This window comes from Rhinolophus sinicus, linkage group LG14 (genome assembly GCF_036562045.2).
Source record: "Rhinolophus sinicus isolate RSC01 linkage group LG14, ASM3656204v1, whole genome shotgun sequence".
In the NCBI taxonomy this organism is placed as follows: domain Eukaryota; kingdom Metazoa; phylum Chordata; class Mammalia; order Chiroptera; family Rhinolophidae; genus Rhinolophus; species Rhinolophus sinicus.
Window position 1 is genome coordinate 52926719 of NC_133763.1, and position 17493 is coordinate 52944211.

Below are 17493 nucleotides of genomic sequence, written 5' to 3' on the forward strand. Positions count from 1 at the left end.
ATTCCTCCTGCTTAAGAGCCACAGGGACGGAGCACAGGGGGGAGGTTGGGATCTGGAAGGCCAGCCCAGAGCTTCAAGTGGGGTGGGGGAGAGAATCAAGGCCGAGTCACTGTCATCCAGACAGGACTGTGCCCTCAGTTTCCCCACAGTGATCTGGGAATAGAACGTCGATATCCACACCGACCAGGGTCTGTACTGCTCTCTACTCTTCTCCGCACCCTCTGCTCCCTTCATGTTCTCTATCCTGGCCCCCGCCCCCACCCCCATCCAAATCATCATTACCAGCTCTTCTCCCCAGCTTAGTTCCAGGCCTTGGGCATTTTTCTCCTTACAGTTTTGTTACCGACAGGTGGCAGTTGATCCCAGTACACCAGCACCACACCATCTGAGAATGTGCCAGTGGAGATGGGGGCACTGTTCAAGGTGACCAGGGCTATCAGGGGAGAATATAAATTGCTCTAATTAGTCATTCTGTCAAGGATAGATGGGTAGTGTTAATACGAAGCTCCGGCTATGGGGTAACTGGGACCCCCAGCAGGGCAGAGGCCCAAACCGGAGTTCACTCTTGCGAGCTCCCAGTCGCTAGAGGCAGATAGGCAGATAGATAATCAGCGAACTCCTGAAGGAAAGCAGACACCAAAGACCCTACTATGGGACTAGGGATGGAGAGGTTCCCAGGGTCAGGAAGCAGCGGATAATAACGTGAGGAGGCATTGACTAAGGAGGAGAAAAATACAAGGACAAAAGAAGATCGGGATACATCCCTTTTAGTACAAGGGAAATAGAGGAAGGTTTGCTACTCAAATGCCAGCTCTCTCCTGCTCTCACACTAGCCCTCCAGCTTAAGACTGAACTCCATGGAGGTTGTTCCCCAAAGGGGTGCTGGAAAGAAGAGGTTCAGAAACAAAGACAGGCGCCCCAGAGCCCCAGAGGTTGCGGTTGGAAAGAGTGTGATGCCGCATTGCCCACTGCTGTAAGAATACGTTTGACATTTAGTTGGTTCCTAAGTAAACAACCCAATATCAAACATATCACACAGAAGCAGGCAGGAGAGCTTCTCCCCACGGCCGAGAAAGGCCAAAGCAGAGACAGGAGACAGCAAGCACGGCTGGGTGGAGAGCTGTGTCCTTGGAGAAGGGCACTGACCCCTGCTCGCTCCTCCTAAGACGGCGGGCTCTCACTCTACTGCCCTTCGTGCCATCGTGTTTCAGCTCGTCTCCTACCAGTGCCTGGCCTTTGCTGGGTCATGATGGCCTGAACCAGGAAGACTATCTGGCCGGTCGCCACGTCCGGGCACCCATCCTTCCAGAAGCTCCCACGCAGCTTCTCCCCCTGAGGTCACGCCCCGACCCAGAGGCTCGGCTGTGTCAGCTCCTCGTGTCAGCGGTCAGCCGTGCCACCTGCTCTCCTCAACTCCCTTCCAGCTGCCCCAAGGCTTTTTGGGGGTGGGGTGGGGGCGGGGGCGTGCACGTCCTACTTTAATCTTCCAACAGAACCCCAACCTTTTCAGAGCACCCCCACAGGACAGCTGAGGGCCTTCCAGCGGACTCCATCCTGGTCCTGCTCCTCTTACGGCACATCAGTAGCATGAGAAACGTCTAGAATATTTGGCTGCTGCCTCCCACCGTCTTGGCCCTTCTCTCCTTCTGCCCATGTCCTCTGGGCAGCCTCCGTCTTTAAAGTCACCCCTGGATGTCCAGAAGAGAAGCACCACCTGTCGCACGGCCAGGCTCCAGAAGACGTATGGTCTCACCTGTCTGGCAAATTGCAACTAAGCCTTTAGGAGATGGAGGGTCAGGGAGGAAAGTCCCGCTGCCAGGAAGTGACCTGCAGTCCTCAGGACTGTCCTGTTCTTCTGAGGCTTTGCACAGCGAGAACTCCCTGGCTGGCTTCAGGAAGGGTCTCCCTCACAGGGATCCAGGCTGCTTCCCTTCTGGGAGGTTTTTCTTCTGAAGAGAATGAGGTCTGTTGGGTGTCATGTGGTAGGCAGATGCTTCCCTCGACTGGGGCAGGAAGAAGCCGGCGTTATAGCTGCACTGAGGGTGGGGGGAGGGTGGGGGTGGGGGGAGGGCGCTCTGCTTTAGCCCCCAGGCCCGTTCCATGTGTCCTTGTCCCCATTAGCCTGGACACACACACGTACCACTCCAGTGCCCTTGACAGAGATCGATCGCTCACCCCAGGCCCCGCTTACTGTGTGTGGTTCCTGGCCTTTAGGGGCAGACGAACAAACGTGCACAAGCCCCAAGGAAGGCACCTGTGGTGGTGTCTTGTGTCCTGACTCCGTTGGGGCTCTCAGTGTGTAATTTTCATTTTTTTCACTGTCCTTCGTACTCTTCCCCTCCAAGCCCTTGACCACCTTGGAGAACCAGAGGCTGGGAGGACAGGACTGGCAGAAACGAGAGAGGCTTTAGTGTTTAGGGCACGAGGGGCACAGAGGCAGAGACGGGGATGTTGATGTGGGGGAGACAGCTCTCTTAGGACACGGACTGGCGGCATACCTAGGCAGACACATCAGATGGGCTCGGATGCACGCTTTCTAGTTCTCCTGGAAGTACCTTGTAGGCAGCCATTTCCAACAAGACCACGCAAGCCCTTCTGAGCCAGGGAGCTGCATAAGACACAGCCACTGAGGGAACAGGGACTGGATGGGTGTGATGGGGTGAAGTCCTCAGCTGATGTGATGAGAGCAGGCAGACAGGCGGAAAGATCAGCGGGATGTGCTCTGTAGGGGGCCAGCCTGCCAATACTGCAGCCAGCCTGGCACTGACAAGCCCGGGGGAGGGGGCGGAGACAGGCCAAGGTCGGGGATCAGGCCGTGGGTCCAAATGAACAGAGGAAAGAGGAATAAAAGGGGTTGATGAGGGAGTGTGGTGTGAAGTGGGGGGCAGTCAGGTAATGGAGACGCAATAAAAGGGAGAACTATTATAGGGCAGGGTGGGGGCTTAAAAAAACAATTTTCCTCCCACCTTCTAAGTTCTTCTAGCTGGGCTAATAATCAAATTGATAGAGACAGATTAACAGAAGAAAATGTCCAAAGTTTATTATACAAATGCGCATTGTGGGGGATGCCATAAGGACGAGACCAGAAACATTGGGCAGCTGAGGTTTATATGCCGTCATGGACGAAGGGGAAAAGGAGGCAGGGGTCTGGGATTTCCTATGGGAAAACAGGCAATTTACAGGTCCCTGAAAAGCGTGGGACACACGCCACACGTGACAAACAAATTCCTGCTAGGCAACCAGAAACAATGTGACATGGGGGGGGGCTGGGGGGGATCTAGCTGGCAAGCTGCTGGGGTCCTCCCTATGGAAAGCTAAAGTGAATATGCTAAAATTCCCTCCGGGAGCAGTCTTTCCATCTGAATCTCTTAGGTAGGAAAATGGGAGGGTGAAAAGTTCTTTCTGAGTCTTTTGTTTCATGCTAATCAGCTTAAAATCAATATCCTGAAAGGCACATTTGAGTGGAAAACTTTGGTTCCCTTCGGCAGGAAAACATCAATGGGTTACTGTTTATGGGCGGTACATGCCACCTGTCTGCCAAGGCTTTCTTTAATCCCCACAGCAACCCGACCAGGTAGACGTTACCTCCATTGTACATGTGAGGAACTGCGACCAGAAAGTTAGAGCCACTTGCTCAAGACCACACAGGCAGTACGTGACAGAGCCAGGAGTCCAGCCCAGACCAGTCGCGGGAAAGCCTGTTCCCCCGACGCCGTACTGCGCGTGTATGAGGGGAGGGCGGCCAGGGACAGATACAGGGAGGACGAAAGACGTGAAAGCCAGACGGACCTGCAGGAACCGAGGGCACCGCGGGCGGGGGAACAGGCAGAAGGAACAGGTCTTGGTCTCAGGTTTGTGGGGCGAAACCAGGCCGCATGCACGTGGTTCTGTCTCCTATAAAACTCTCACCATACCTGCCATTGCTCCCCACCAGCCTGTGAGCGCCACGTCTTGTTCGGTGTAAGAACTCATGAGTAGTTACCGACTAAAGGGAAGAGGGCTTGGGAAGCAGGGCTGAGGGGCTGGAGGATGAATGGATATATGGGACAGAGAGGGACAGGCAGGGGATGGAGAACGGCATAAGGGGGCCAACCTGGGGGTCTGAAGGGCCTGGGTCACTGAGAAATCTCCTGAGGGGCAAAGGGAGGATCCTGTGTGCCCAGCGCTGGGCTTCCTCTCTACATGCATTAGGTGACTTAATCCTCATTTTCTGTTGTTTGCTAAAAGAGTTTATTCACATCGCATAATCATTTCTTTTTTATATATATTTTTAATTTTCATTTTTCAATTACAGTTGACATTCAGAGTATTTCAGGTGTACAGCAGAGTGGTTAAGACATTTATACAATTTGTGAAGTGATCCCCCAATAAGTCTTGTACCCACCTGACACCACACGTAGTTTTTGCTATTTCATTGACTATATTCCCTATGCTGTACTTTACATCTCCCTGACTACTTTGTAACCACCAATTTGTACTTCTAGTCCCTTCCCCTTTTCCACCCAGCCCCCCAACCCCCTCCCCTCTGGCAACCATCAGTTTGTTCTCGGTATCTATGAGTCTGTTTCTATTTTGTTTGTTTATCCTGTTCTTCAGAGTCCCCATTTAAGCGAAATCATATGGTACTTGTCTTTCTCTGTCTGACTTATTTCATTTAGCATAATACCCTCTAGGTCCATTCATGTTGTCGCAAGTGGTAAGGTTCATTCGTTTTATGGCCAACTAATATTCCTCTGTACATATGTCCCACGTCTTCTTTATTCCAATAGTCCATTGATGGACACTTAGGTTGCTTCCACATCTTGGCTAGTATAACTCATGCTGCAATGAACATAGGGGTGCACAGATCTTTTCTCTGGATAAATACCCAGGAGTGGACTTGCTGGGTCATAAGGTAGTTCTATTTTTAATATTTTGAGGAACCTCCATCCTGTTTTCCACAGTGGCTGTACTGATTTACATTCCCACCAACAGTGCACGAGGCCTCCCTTTTCTCCACATCCTTGCCTGTGCTTGTTATTTTTAATTCTCTTAATGATCCTATGAGATGGGTATTACTGTCCCCATTTTCAGAAGAGGAAATTGAGCCTCAGGGAAGCAACTTACACATGGTGACACGATTCGGAAAAGCCCGACTTTGAACCCACACCTGACTTCAAGCCCGTGTTCTCTCTGGACCCTGTTCCCTCTCTCTGTTCATCTGTGGGTTATGTAGGGAGAGAAGGAAGGAGAAGCCCTGACAGTTGAGATGAAACATATATATTAAGGTATGGAGACGGACTTGGGAAAGGGTAAAAGAAAAAGTGTGTTTTGCAGTGGAGACAGCCACATGGAGCTGAGGGCACGTCAAGATCATTGTGGAAGGATGAGTGACCAATTGGATGCAGACGGCAAAGTGAGAGAACATGGAAGTGTGTACGCTGGGGATCACATCGAACGATGGTGTAGTCCTGCCACTGTTACAGGCTGCAAAATGGCGTCTCTCCACAGCTATAGAGAAGCAGCTGGTGGTGGCCAAAGGGGCGGGGTTGGGGAATGGGAATCTTTTTTTAAAATGGGGGTCTCTCTGGTTTGGGATGTCATTTGAATGTAAAGTGGAAAGGAAGGTTCTCTGTGGCCTGTAGATGCATATGATTAGTCAGTCCTTTGCAGTAGTTTTCAAATTTTGAATGCCTTTAGATTTAACGCTCTTTCTGGTCCCCTATAAATCCTACAACTCCTTATGTCTGTTATATTACCTGCCTGACCCGTGAAGGCGTAGGAGTTTGGAACCCTGTCATTTTGCAGAGGTGGGAATTCAGACCCACCTCAAAGTCTCCCAGTAACTGGCTGACTCAAACCTCACATCCACGCTTCTTGAGCCTCAAACCCCCCAGTTCCTATGGATTAACAGCCACATTCAGAACAGATGAGTGGAGGTGAGATCTGAGAGGGGGTGAGCCAAGTCCAGAAAGCTACCTGTATTATGGCAGCTGTGAATAAGCACTGCTGGAGCAAATCAACACTTAGGGCGGAAAACATGGGCCAAGGGGTCTAAGTTGGAACGTCTAAAGCTAGCTTTCTTTATTTGTTAAACCAGGATTCTCTCCCATTGTCCATCTCTCCGCCTCACCTCCCCCCACTCACATCAACACTGCTTAGCTCATTCTGACCACAAGGCGCCACTCTTGTTCTCACCATTGTGTCATGGATTGTTTCCTAATAGCATCAGGGGGTTGACCTGACAAAGCTAAGAGTGGGAGTCCCATCTGAAGTCCTGGGCAGGTCACTAGACCCAGGTGTGTTTTGGGAAGGACATTCAAGGTGGTAGGGGCTCCAGAAGGCTAGGTGAGCAGGCGCGGTGAGACGGGAAGGGCAGTGTTTCGGATGCCGTCAGAGTCTCTCCACGTAAAAGGCTTTGCCCATCTGATTTAGTTCCTGTTGGTACTGCCGATGCTCCTTCTCAAAGAGCTGGTGCAGGGCGGCCTGCCGGACCTGGTGGGGAGGGCGGGATATAGTGGGACGCGTGCCCTCTGTGTAACCCGCTCATTCTCTCCCTGGTTGCGTGCCCATCACTGCCGTTTTGGCTCTGGACTTAGCTGTGACATAAAGCTAGGCAGTAGCGTACAGGCTGAACACTGGAGGAGAAGCCTACCCGAGTTTTTCTCCAGGGGTGAAGCCCCACCTTCAGCAAATACTTGCAGAGAACATCCCATGAACCAGGAACTCTACAAAGATGGTGACATGACAGGAACTGAGGACCCCAGGGAGAGGTTCTGAAAGGCCGGGGCAGGGCACTAAAGCAGTTTTATGTCTCACCAAGATGAAAGGAGCAAGGACTAGACTGCACTTTAGGATTCTGGAATGTTCCACCTGCAGCTGGATGCAAAGAATCACTTAATGAAAAAGAGCTCTGGTATTTGGAGTTATTGTCCGGTGTAACAGTGAAAATCGCAGAGGCAAATAAGATGGGTGAGGAATGGCAGAGACTAAGAGCTCGGGACTCCTGGTGTGCAAAGGTCCGGGCAGTAGTGGGGAGATTCCAGGTTACCGTCCAGAACTCACCATCAAGAGCTGCTTGTTGGCCAGGGCCAACTCCTGTGCCATGGTGACCTGCATCCTGAGGGTGGCATAGGGGTTTCTCCTCTGGCTCAATGTCATCTGCCACAGACAGTGAATGTGTGAACTTCGCCACCTGCCCCAGGTGTAGAGGGAGGGGTTGAACAGGTTAGTTAGGAGCAGAGACAAAAACCCCATCAGTGAGGCTGTTTCCTCATCAGGGCCTCTGTGACAGTGTCAGAAGACTGCAAGCCCCAGGAAAGGGTAACTAGAAGTGACTTGGAACCTTGTATATATTAAGTACATTATGTGATTTAATCACGAAAACTGTGTCATGTTAATTTCTGCATTATACAAACAAGAAAACTAAAAGTTCAGGTGAGTTGCCCAAGGTCACTTAATGGCAGACCTGAGTATCAAATCCAGTCTAAGGGTTAATTCCTTCCACTATGCCCGTGAGCCTCAACCCTGGCTAGACACATTCCGGAATGATCTGTTAAGGTTTTCAATACGCAAAAGGATTATTCATATGTATACATCCGTATGTATGTATCCTCCACTCAGATAAACCCTACTGAGATTGAAAAAACAAAACCCAGGTATTTTTTTTTTTGACAGGTGACTACGAAGTTAAGTACATACAGAAATACAGTAAATGGCAAGGGAAAGCTTCATTCTTCTGCCCCCATCCTTCTCAAAAAGTTATTAGTTTCTTGTGTATCTTTCCAGAACAATTTTCTATCATATGCCAGCAAGTATAGCTTTTAATTTTTTTAAACATAAAATCATACATTTATATAAGCAGTATTACTTAATCATTTGGATTTCCCCTATCAGCACACAGAGATTTGCTTCATTCTGTTCAAAGGCTGCCGGGCATTTTTGTAGCATCATTGAACCAGCTGGGTGGTTTCTAGCTTTTTCACTTTCATAAACAACGCTGTCATGTGTATGCACTCTTGTGTATGCATATACTAGTGCTTTTCAAGATATGTATTATGTTAAGGTAAATTCCTAGGAGTTGCCAGTTCAAAGGATATGTGAAATTTACACAGATTTCATCAAACTGCTTTTGTAAAAAAGGCTGCGTCAGTCTTGACTCCCGCTAAAACTATACACATTCTTGTTACCTCAGTCTTTGCTAGCTCTGGGTATAACCTGGAAACCTTAAAAAACAGGCTTATCCTATCCAATCCCAGACCATTTTAGTCAGAATTTTCTGGGTTAAGACCTAAGTATGTGTTTTCCAAAAGCTCCCCAGGTGTAGGTCACAGCCTAGTCTGGAATCTTCTCCCTCATTCAACAAATACCAACAAATCCTTACTGCACACCTACCACGCGATTAGTACAATGCCAGGCAACAAATATGTGCATCCTCCTCAAAAAAACAAAAATGAAAACAAAAATTTGCTCCAATTTTCCTTCAGAGAATGGTCCAGCAAGGGGCAGTAAAAACCAGGGTACGTTGCCTAACCCAGTGGCAGGAGGAGGCTGCCCTGGGCTTGTGAGAACAAGGGCTGCTTCCGGCCCCAGTCATTTCCTTCTCAATGAGCCCCTACCAAGATAGAGCAGAGCCGGCAGGTGGCTCAGGGAGAGCAGGAGGGTGAAAAGGTCAAGCTGAAAGGTAAGGGGAGAAATAGAAGCAGAGATTACCTGTCAGCCATCTTCTTAAGTCCCCGGGCCTTCTGAAAACTCTGCAAGAAAAGGCCTTTCTGCTGATCTGCCTTATCTCCAGCACTTCACCCCAGTACCCTGTTGGTGGGGGACATACAACCTTTCTCTTTTGAGAGGCAGTGGCCAATTTCCTAGGGGAGGTGGGAAGAGAGCGCTACTCCTTTCGGAATGGGTCACAGTAAAGGCAGGGTTTGGGATGGCACAAATACCTATTACGTGCCAGACGTGGTCTCCCACTCCCATGGCCTCTCAGGAAGAGGTCCAGTCCTGGTGAACTGATCTCGAAACTTCATCAAGGGAACCCCTCCAACCCAGCTCCTCCTTCCAACTCTGCATACCTCTTCTTCTACCTCTGCTATCTTTTCCTCAGACATGTCTACAGACTTGCTTGAATCAGTCTGGGGAGGCTGAGCAGGCTCTTTTCTGTTTGGTTGTCACCAAGGTTTCAGTAGTCATAGCAACATTCCCTCCTCCAACAATGACCCAATACCTAGTAGTTGATTGGTCAGCTGGCCCGTTGCCCTGGAGACCTGAAGGGAATCCTGGCTCTCCAGCCTATCAATGATTAGGGCAATTCTAGGAGCAAGGACCACAGTCCCAATTTTAGGAGTTCTTCTGCTGGGGTCCCAAGGAGTATTTATATGATCCCAGGTCCAGGGTACCCACAGTCCTACCAGTTCTCTGGAGGTGGATCCTAACGCCCTACCTGGTCAGGCAGGTGCAGAGAACATACCATATGTCTGTTTTACTATATAGGGCAACTGTAAAGGAATGACTCATGAGCCTTTATTTTCTAATTGATCCTTTTATTAAACAATTTATAAAGTCAAACCACTGGTTGGTCTGACCATTTTTTCACATTGTCCCACAGTATCCCCAATAAAGGAGGGGGGATGGAATTATGTCAGGTGTCAAAACGCTCCCTTTTCAATTTACGCACAACAGTGTGGAATGCAAGTGGAAGGGACGAGCCGTGCCAGCCAGGGACGTTGTGCTCACGTTGAACACGTCCTGGTTTAAGTGCAGCACAGGTAGTGTTCCATGCCACTCAAGGCCTCACCTGACCCCCACCAGCTCCTGTCTGCCTTTCCCACCAATCAGCTCTTAGGACGTGTCAAGCCCAAATGGCTCCCATTCAACCATGTACAAAGGGGTAATACGGAAGACACCAAGCCATGTCACCCTAACTCTCACCCTTGGGATTATCTATAGTTTGGAAAAGGGCAGATGAATTACGATCAAAATCAAGTGAGGATTTTTAAGGGAGCTTTGACAGAAACATTAAGAGAAACATCTGAATTCAACTCCAGAAAGAAGTACTACCAAGGGCAAGTAAAGTCTTATCCGATGTTTGGAAACTGGCCCTAAGAAAGGCTGGAGAATGAACCCCTGGGCATGAGCGCTAAGAGCTCTGGACGACGGGAGTCCGGCTGATCCAGGCTGGGCCTGCTGAGCCAGCTGACCTGAGGGCCACCGGGCAGGCTGCCGCTGTAGTCCCTCGGCTCCATCACAGAGTGCTCTCCAGGGTGTTATAGTTGTCCTTGAAGCTCTTCAACTCGAGGAAGTGCTTGGCACGTTTACTCTTCTGACTGGAGGGGAGGTATGTCACCTGGATGGTTGTGGGGGAGACTTCGGGAGACTGGGTTAGGTCTTTGGCTGCTGACTGGTGCTGTCGCTGGGAGCTCCCACTTCGTGCTTTCACCCTGAAGAATAGAGAGGACAGGTTATGGACAGAGTGAGGACTAATGGGAGAATACAAATCCAGGCTCATCCATTCCATAAATGCAGCTGTAGCCATAAACGGTCTCTGTCCTATCTTGTAAACCAGTTACTAAACTCCCACCTAGTAGCTTAGAAACAGCAGAGAAACCAATTTTCCCAGAGTCCCTGCCTCTGCTCAATCTTTTCTTCATTTCCCTATGCGTAAAGACAACTTCTAATTTTGCTGAGTCACCTAATGTGTGTATGCCACTAACGTCCTCTCCAGAGAGTCCCTTGGAAACTGAATACCAAAAATAATAATAAAAGGAACTACTGAGTACTTACCACACTCGGACATTAAATCTGGTGCTTTACTAACACCTAATTTCCTAACATCCCAGTATTCCTATATGGTGGTATCACCCCCATTTTGCAGCTTAGGAAACTGAGGGTCCATTAAGTAACTTGCCTGAGGTCACAAAGCTAGCAAGTGACAGAGAGCTGGGATTCAAACTTCAGTTTGTCAGATTTCAGAGCCTATACTGTTTTTATTATATCCACTAAACCTTTCTAGTAACTAGAAATCAAAGAGACTAAATTAAAAAAAAAAGTGATAAAAGCATAAAATTTACCATCTTAACCATTTTTAAATATTTATAGTTCAGTAGTGTTAAGTACATCCACACTGTCGTGCTGCTAGTCTCCAGAATTCTTTTTATCTTGCAAAACGAACTCTTCACCTATTAATCAACTCCCTCCTCTCCCTTCCCTCCCGCCCGCCCCTGGCAATAATCACTCTGTCGCTACGAATATGACTACTTTAGGCAGCTCACGTAGTAGAATCTTACAGTATCTGCCTTTCAAGAAAACAATTTTGAATGGGCCTCCTGCCTGAATTCTAGACCCAATGCCCCTTTCCATCCTCTCCCCATGTGTTCTAAGTAGTTTTTACTGGGACCTTGGGTCTTCAGGAACAAGGTGGTTTATTTTTAGGGACAGAGAGATGACGGGACAGATACACCCTTCATCTTTTGAGAAAGATTCATATTCAACACAGCAGGAAACAGATGTATTCTTTTCATGGCTGTTAACTAACTTTTTGTTCTAGATTGGCTTTTCCTCTTTACCGTTTCATCTTAATACGAGGGAACGACATAATGAAGCTACCTGTGTCAGCACATGTTTAAAACGTTCCCAGACAAAAGTCATGATTCTTCTCCTGTAACAAGACACTCAACAGCTGACTCTATAGCGACGACCCGTTTCAGACGTGGTTACCAATGCTCTAAATGGTAATAAAAACGGGTGGCATTTAATTCTTACTTGTATCAGAGCAAGCCACAAAAGGAGGGCACAGGGACCCCGACACTTTACTGAGCTGGCCCCAAAGACCCAAGCAGCACAAAGGCAGGGGCAGCCCCCCTTCCTGGCTTGTAGAGCAGCACCTGCTTTCCACTGGGAGTGAGAGGCAACTCTGCCAGTGTAGGAGCTGACATCTCTGGATGGTGACCACACTGCTTACGAAGGTCACCGCGCTGTACAGCCCAGCCCTCCCCACCCCAGGCCGGGACACGTGCCCCTCGCACTCACACAGCGGCCAGCTCACTGAGGGCCTCCTGATAGTGCAGGTATTCACTCTGGCCGAAGACCTGGGGAGAGAGGAAGGAGCAGTGAGGCTGTCAGTCTGGGGATCCCCTTAGTGCCCTGGAGGACCAAGTGGCCCCCACTCACCCCTGTCCCATAGCGGGCTGTCTCATAGCCATCCAGCAGGGCATCAATGAGCGCCTTGCGCACACCCTTGAAAGGTGTACTGGTGTTTCGAAGATCGAGCAGGTAGGAGCGGAAATTCTTGCCCATTAAGGAACGAGGATACCGGCCTTCGGCATGAAATGGGATCTCTGAGGAGATAATAGCACAATGATACCCCTTCTCCCATTCGTTAGTCTTTCTAGTTAATTTCCCAAAATTAGAAATGGGTCCAATGAGTTGAGCTGGGGGGGAAATTCTGAAGACTTAAGAAGACCAGAGGTATAGAGCTGTGTCTCAATCATCATTTAGTGGTGGTAACACAACTGTAAACCATACCAATGACACATGATAGTGTCTTCGTCCTATTTACCCTCCTACTTTCCCATCCTGGCTTTAAGATGCTGTTCTGGCAGAGACAGAGCATATACAACAATGGTCATAGAATAAAAAAATAAAAAAAAGTCCAAGAACCATCTATCTTGGGTGAGTGAAAAAGCAGATGCCACTCGTCTTTTGTGGGAAAACAAGCAAATTATAACCATCCAGTTCGTGAAAATAAAGAACAAAACCAGCTCTGGAGAAGTAAATTGTCTACATCATGTTCTTAGGCAAAAGAGTTACACAGGACTCTCGTATTGAGAGTCTAGGAAATTCCCACCAGCCAGGGATGTGTGGAAAGAACACATTCTAACACACGTGACGTGGGCTCCGCCCTCTTCCCCGGCTGATCTTTTGGGATCCCCGTCAAGCAGCCCTCACCAGAGGCGCGGATGGCATCCAAAGCTTTCATCCTGTACAGATAGTTGTAGCAGTCTGTGGAGAAAGAGAACGGTCTCAGGCATAGCCCTGCAAAGTCTCTCCAAACTCCCACAAGCTCCCACAAACTGCCTCCCACATCTGTCATGTACCCAGGAAGAGGAACCACCGCTGCTGGGTCTGCCAGCAGCTGTGTGACAGCTCCGAGAGCAAAGGAACTCCGAGCTTGTTCCCTGCAGTGTTCTCCAAGAGCAGGCCACATACTCTGGTTTCCCTGCGCTTCCAGCTGTAGCAGCCTGGCATCGCCATCCGCAAGGAGCTGAGGTTCATACTTGATATCCTGGACCCTGGATAGTCGAATGTCAATCTCCTCTTTTAAGTCCTGTCCAAGTAGAGAAGAGAATACACAATCACTTCCCCTGTGCTCTGCTTCCCATCACTTTGGAGTGGAGCAGAGCTAATGAGCAACTAAGACAAGGCAAGCAGAGAACATGTTCATTTGGCTAATGTAATTGCAAGATAAGAATCAAGAATTTAAGGAAGACTGGGATTGGGTTCTCTAAGAACCTCTCCAAACTGTGTCTCTAGGCCAGATCTTTTAAACTGCCAGAATTCCTTCAAGCTCTACAGCATCAACATTGTTTCTGACTTTCACCTGGATTTAGAGGACTCTTGGTGAGGTGTTATAAAGAACTTCCTGAGCTGGGAAAAAATCGACAGGAATCAGAAGTCATGGTCCACTCTAAAAACCTACAGAGGCCTGCATAGGGCTTTTAATAGTTTGGGGACTTATCCTACCTGGTGGAGTATACTTAATTTTTTAAGTAGGTAATTCACATCCAGGGTATAAAATTCCAAAAAGTACTGAAGGTGTTACCTCTCACTTATCCAGAAGCAGCCACTGTTAGTAATATTGACAGCCACTGTCACATTCACCTCTTACTTGAGAGGAATGATTGCCAGAACACCAAGTAGATTCTTTCTCCTTGTAACTTTTTAGGAACTTCCATTGTGAAACAGATCATACACAGAATACATACAATGTATGTATACATTTTAGTTATCAAAATCATTAAGATAAACACCTGAATCCACCATCTACTTAATGAATGGAAATACTACCAATGGTTTTGAAGCCGTCTGTGCCTATCTCTGATGGAATGCAATCCCCTAATCTTAATTTGTCAAGTCTTAATTTTCTTGTTTTATTACATCGCCCTAAACAAAATGCTTAACTCTGCCTGATTTTAAACTTTATACAAATGAAAAAATACTTTTTGAATTCCTCTGCAACCTGTCTTTCAAATTTTTAAATAGACTTTGAGGGTGAATTTACCTGCAATAAACTGCATCCATTTTAAGTGTGTAGATTGATGAACTTTGACAAATGAATATACCCACTCAACCACCATTCCAATCAAGATACAGATATTTCTATTGCCCCAAAATGTTCTTCGTACCCCTTTGCAGTCAATCTCTCCCTGTGCCCTGGGCAACACTGATGTGCTTTCTATCAATATAGCTCTTCCTGTCCTAGAATTTCACATAAATGGAATGGAATCATACGGTATATACACTTTTGTGAATGGCTTTTTTTCACTCAGCATGTTTTTGAGATTCATTCATGTTTGCAACTTGAATTTTTCATTCACAAATATTTTACAGGTTCATTTGTGTTCATATATTTATCTTCAGTTTATTTTCATTCTTTATAGTATTCCAGAATACAAATACCGGGGGTGCCAAAAAAACGTATGCAAGTGGACACTGGTCGTTTCTCAAGCAGTTCACCGTAATCAGAAGTGTCTGGACGCTGATGGTAAGCACTCTGAGCACCTCTTGTAGTTGCAGAAGTCAAACGTGACTTGTATCCATCTTTTGTTATTGGTATATATTGAATATCACAATTTTAATAGTTTTTTCTTAAAATGTATCTACATTTTTTTGGCACCCTCTGTATATCATACAGCCATTTTCAAATGGACATTTGGATTTTCTTTTTAAAATATTACAACGTATAAATATTCTTGCACACACTTTCTGGTACACATGGGCAAAAACTAATTTCTCTGTGGTAGCAGTGGAATTGCTGGGCTGTGGATTAGGTACATGAGTAATCTTACTAGATAGAGCCCGATTACTTTCCACAGTGATTTAACTAATTCATACTTCCACCAAAAATGGATGAGAATTTAGATGAGAAAATTTTTAAAAGCAAAAGGAACCATGATCTCATCTAGTCCAGGGAGCTCCTACATAGTCAGTTTTGATTGGCTTATGATGTACTAGAAGCCAAACCTATGGCCCCCTTATGGGAGGCAGCAGGCGTTTGGAGAACTGTGGGAATGTGGAAGGAGCACAGTGGATGGTTCAGGCCATGACATCTTCCTTGAGGTTTTCCATGAAATATTTTAGCAAAGAACGAGAGGAGGGTTAACAGCACCAGTTAATGAAAGAACATTGGTCTAGGAGTTGAGAGAATTGGGTACTAGCTCTAGGTCTCCCACTAAGCTGCTTTTTACTCAAAAGGAATTGACTACCTACTATGTGTAGGCCCTCGGTTTACAGTGAACAAAACTGGTATGGCACCTGCTTTCTCGAAGCTTTCAGTTTAGGACAAGAGGCATAAAGCAAATAGAAAATTAAACCAATTCGTGGTAAAATACTATCTAGGAAAAAATGAAGGGACTGAGAATACAAAGAGAACCTCTGTACTTTAAATAGGTAATAAGCACTCCTCTTTGGAGGACATGATATTTAAGCTAAGATCTAAAGAACAAATGAGCTAGTCGAGTGAAGACCAGCAGAACATCATTCCAGGCCACAGTAACACACGTAAAAGCGGGAAATTCAACCAGTGTAGCTGGATCCCAGAGATCAAGGGAGAGCCATACAAAAGGACACCGGTAAGTTAACAGGTGCCTTTTCCCCAGAAATGTTAGAAAGAAACCGCAAGATGGAGGTGGTGGTGGGTCATCAAGAGTTCTGTTTTACACATGTTAGGTTTGGCATGCCTAACAGACATCTAAGTGTTAGGTGGGCATTTGGATGTATAATTATGGAACTCTGGAAAGGAGTTTGGGATAGAGATAAAACTTCATCAGTAGATAAATAACTCCAGCAAGGAAAGGAAGGCCATTACCTAAGAGAGTACAAAGAGACCACTTGGTTATTCACTTTCCATGTGTCTTTGGGTAAACTTCCCTTTGTTTCTAACATGGATGTAGGAACTCGTTGGTTTATGGAGCCCTTATAAATCTAAAGTTTTGCAAAGGCAACTCTTCTCATTGAGCTGGGGCTAATTCTAACCACCCTAACCCCATCCTGAAAAAAACCCTAAAAAACAAGCAAACAAACAACAAAAAAAACCAGAAAACACTGGGTAGTTCAAGCTGAACTGGGAACCACAAAACTTGTGAATCTTAATCCAAGCCTTTCATTCTGCAAATGCAAAAACGCACGTTCCTGGGTAAACTACAGCACTGAGCAGGTAAGCCTGGGCCTAAGCTGATGCTATTGGTCAATCTACTAAGGTAAGTACGTGGTTAACTGGTCGAGGAAAGGGGGGAAGGAATAGGAGGGGGAATAAAAGTCACTTCTAAAGGCAAAAAAAAATAAATCTCATTCTGGGCCCTAACAGAGCTGGAGAACCAGGTCTATCGCGTGCCTTGAGGACCTACCTTGGGGGCATTGTGTCCCACAGGGACATGAGGTCCCCTTCGGGATTTCATTGCAAACCGCATGATTTGCCTCTTCACAAAAATAAAGAGCAGTACAAACACCTGTCCAAAAAAATATGAGAGAAGTCTTGAGTACAAAAACAGTAACAAAAACAACACATGCCTGCAGTTCAAATTCCCAGACTCGGGCTCTCCGGGATGCGTCAGGGGCGTAACGTGGGGCGAAGCAAGGCGGTCGGAAATGGGGTGAATACAGGGAAGCGCGGAGGCGTGGGGGTCTGCGCCGAGGGTGTGGAGGGAGGGTTCTCGGCTGGGGGCGGGGCCCTCCGAGTCGCTGACACGCTCCCAGGTACTCCTGGGACGGCAGGCAAAGCCCAGAAAAGCGCAGGTGAGTGGGTGGAGAACGAAGACGGGGCACAGCTCAGGAGGAGGGTCTCTACTGGGTCAGACGCGACAGCAGGACAGGGGTGGGGGATCGCCTCACCAAGCTCCCGTAGGCCATCACCAGCACGACATTCACCCCGGAGAGCCAGTTACTGCTGGACGCCATGGCCGCCCCACCCCGCGCAGAACTGCTCCGCTGTACCCTGCTGCCCTGCCTCGTCAGCCCGGGCTCCGCCGAGGCAACGGCGCCTGGGTTCTCTGAAGCTCCCCGGCCATTTCCTTACGGGGAAAGACCAAGGCTGACCCGGCCGGAAAACATGGCGGATGGGAGGGGGCCTAGGAAAGAAGAACGACGCCTTCCCGCTTCCCCTCAGCACGTGACTCAGGCAGGCAATGGCACCCGCGAGCGGCCAGCGCGGAGACGCGGAACTACGCCAGTGAGAGGAAGCGGAGGCCATCCGTACGTCACGTGGGGGGCGTGGCCGCCGCGGAGGAGGCGGGGCTGACGCGC

General features: G+C 48.0%; 3 protein-coding genes across 6 annotated transcripts in view; 1 reads left to right on the plus strand and 2 right to left on the minus strand.

Moving 5' to 3' along the window:
• Window positions 1–6048: 6048 nt before the first annotated feature.
• Window positions 6049–9215, minus strand: CFAP141 (cilia and flagella associated protein 141). Its single transcript, XM_019713272.2, has 4 exons — window positions 9051–9215; window positions 8692–8732; window positions 7045–7174; window positions 6049–6474 (listed from the first exon to the last, which is right to left on the minus strand). Exons 1-4 carry the CDS (start codon window positions 9084–9086, stop codon window positions 6373–6375), a joined length of 309 nt encoding a protein of 102 aa, XP_019568831.2. The 5' UTR covers window positions 9087–9215; the 3' UTR covers window positions 6049–6372.
• A 282-nt stretch (window positions 9216–9497) lies between these two features.
• Window positions 9498–17366, minus strand: LTAP1 (lipid transport auxiliary protein 1). 2 transcript variants are annotated; one of them, XM_019713270.2, is made up of 7 exons: window positions 17083–17366; window positions 16599–16700; window positions 13183–13300; window positions 12922–12975; window positions 12145–12311; window positions 12004–12062; window positions 9498–10415 (listed from the first exon to the last, which is right to left on the minus strand). In XM_019713270.2, the coding sequence occupies exons 1-7, from the start codon at window positions 17146–17148 to the stop codon at window positions 10220–10222; spliced, it is 762 nt and encodes a 253-aa protein (XP_019568829.1). In that variant the 5' UTR covers window positions 17149–17366; the 3' UTR covers window positions 9498–10219. The 2 variants fall into 2 exon arrangements, with proteins under 2 accessions (XP_019568829.1, XP_019568830.1); XM_019713271.2 differs by having other exon boundaries at window positions 10364–10415; window positions 12050–12062.
• UBAP2L (ubiquitin associated protein 2 like) overlaps window positions 16858–17493 on the plus strand; it is a 38779-nt gene continuing 38143 nt past the window's right edge. For all 3 annotated transcript variants that reach the window (XM_019713239.2, XM_074318902.1, XM_074318916.1), the window contains exon 1: window positions 16858–16986. The gene's annotated coding sequence lies outside the window, so the exon portion shown is untranslated. The remainder of the gene's footprint in view (window positions 16987–17493) is intronic.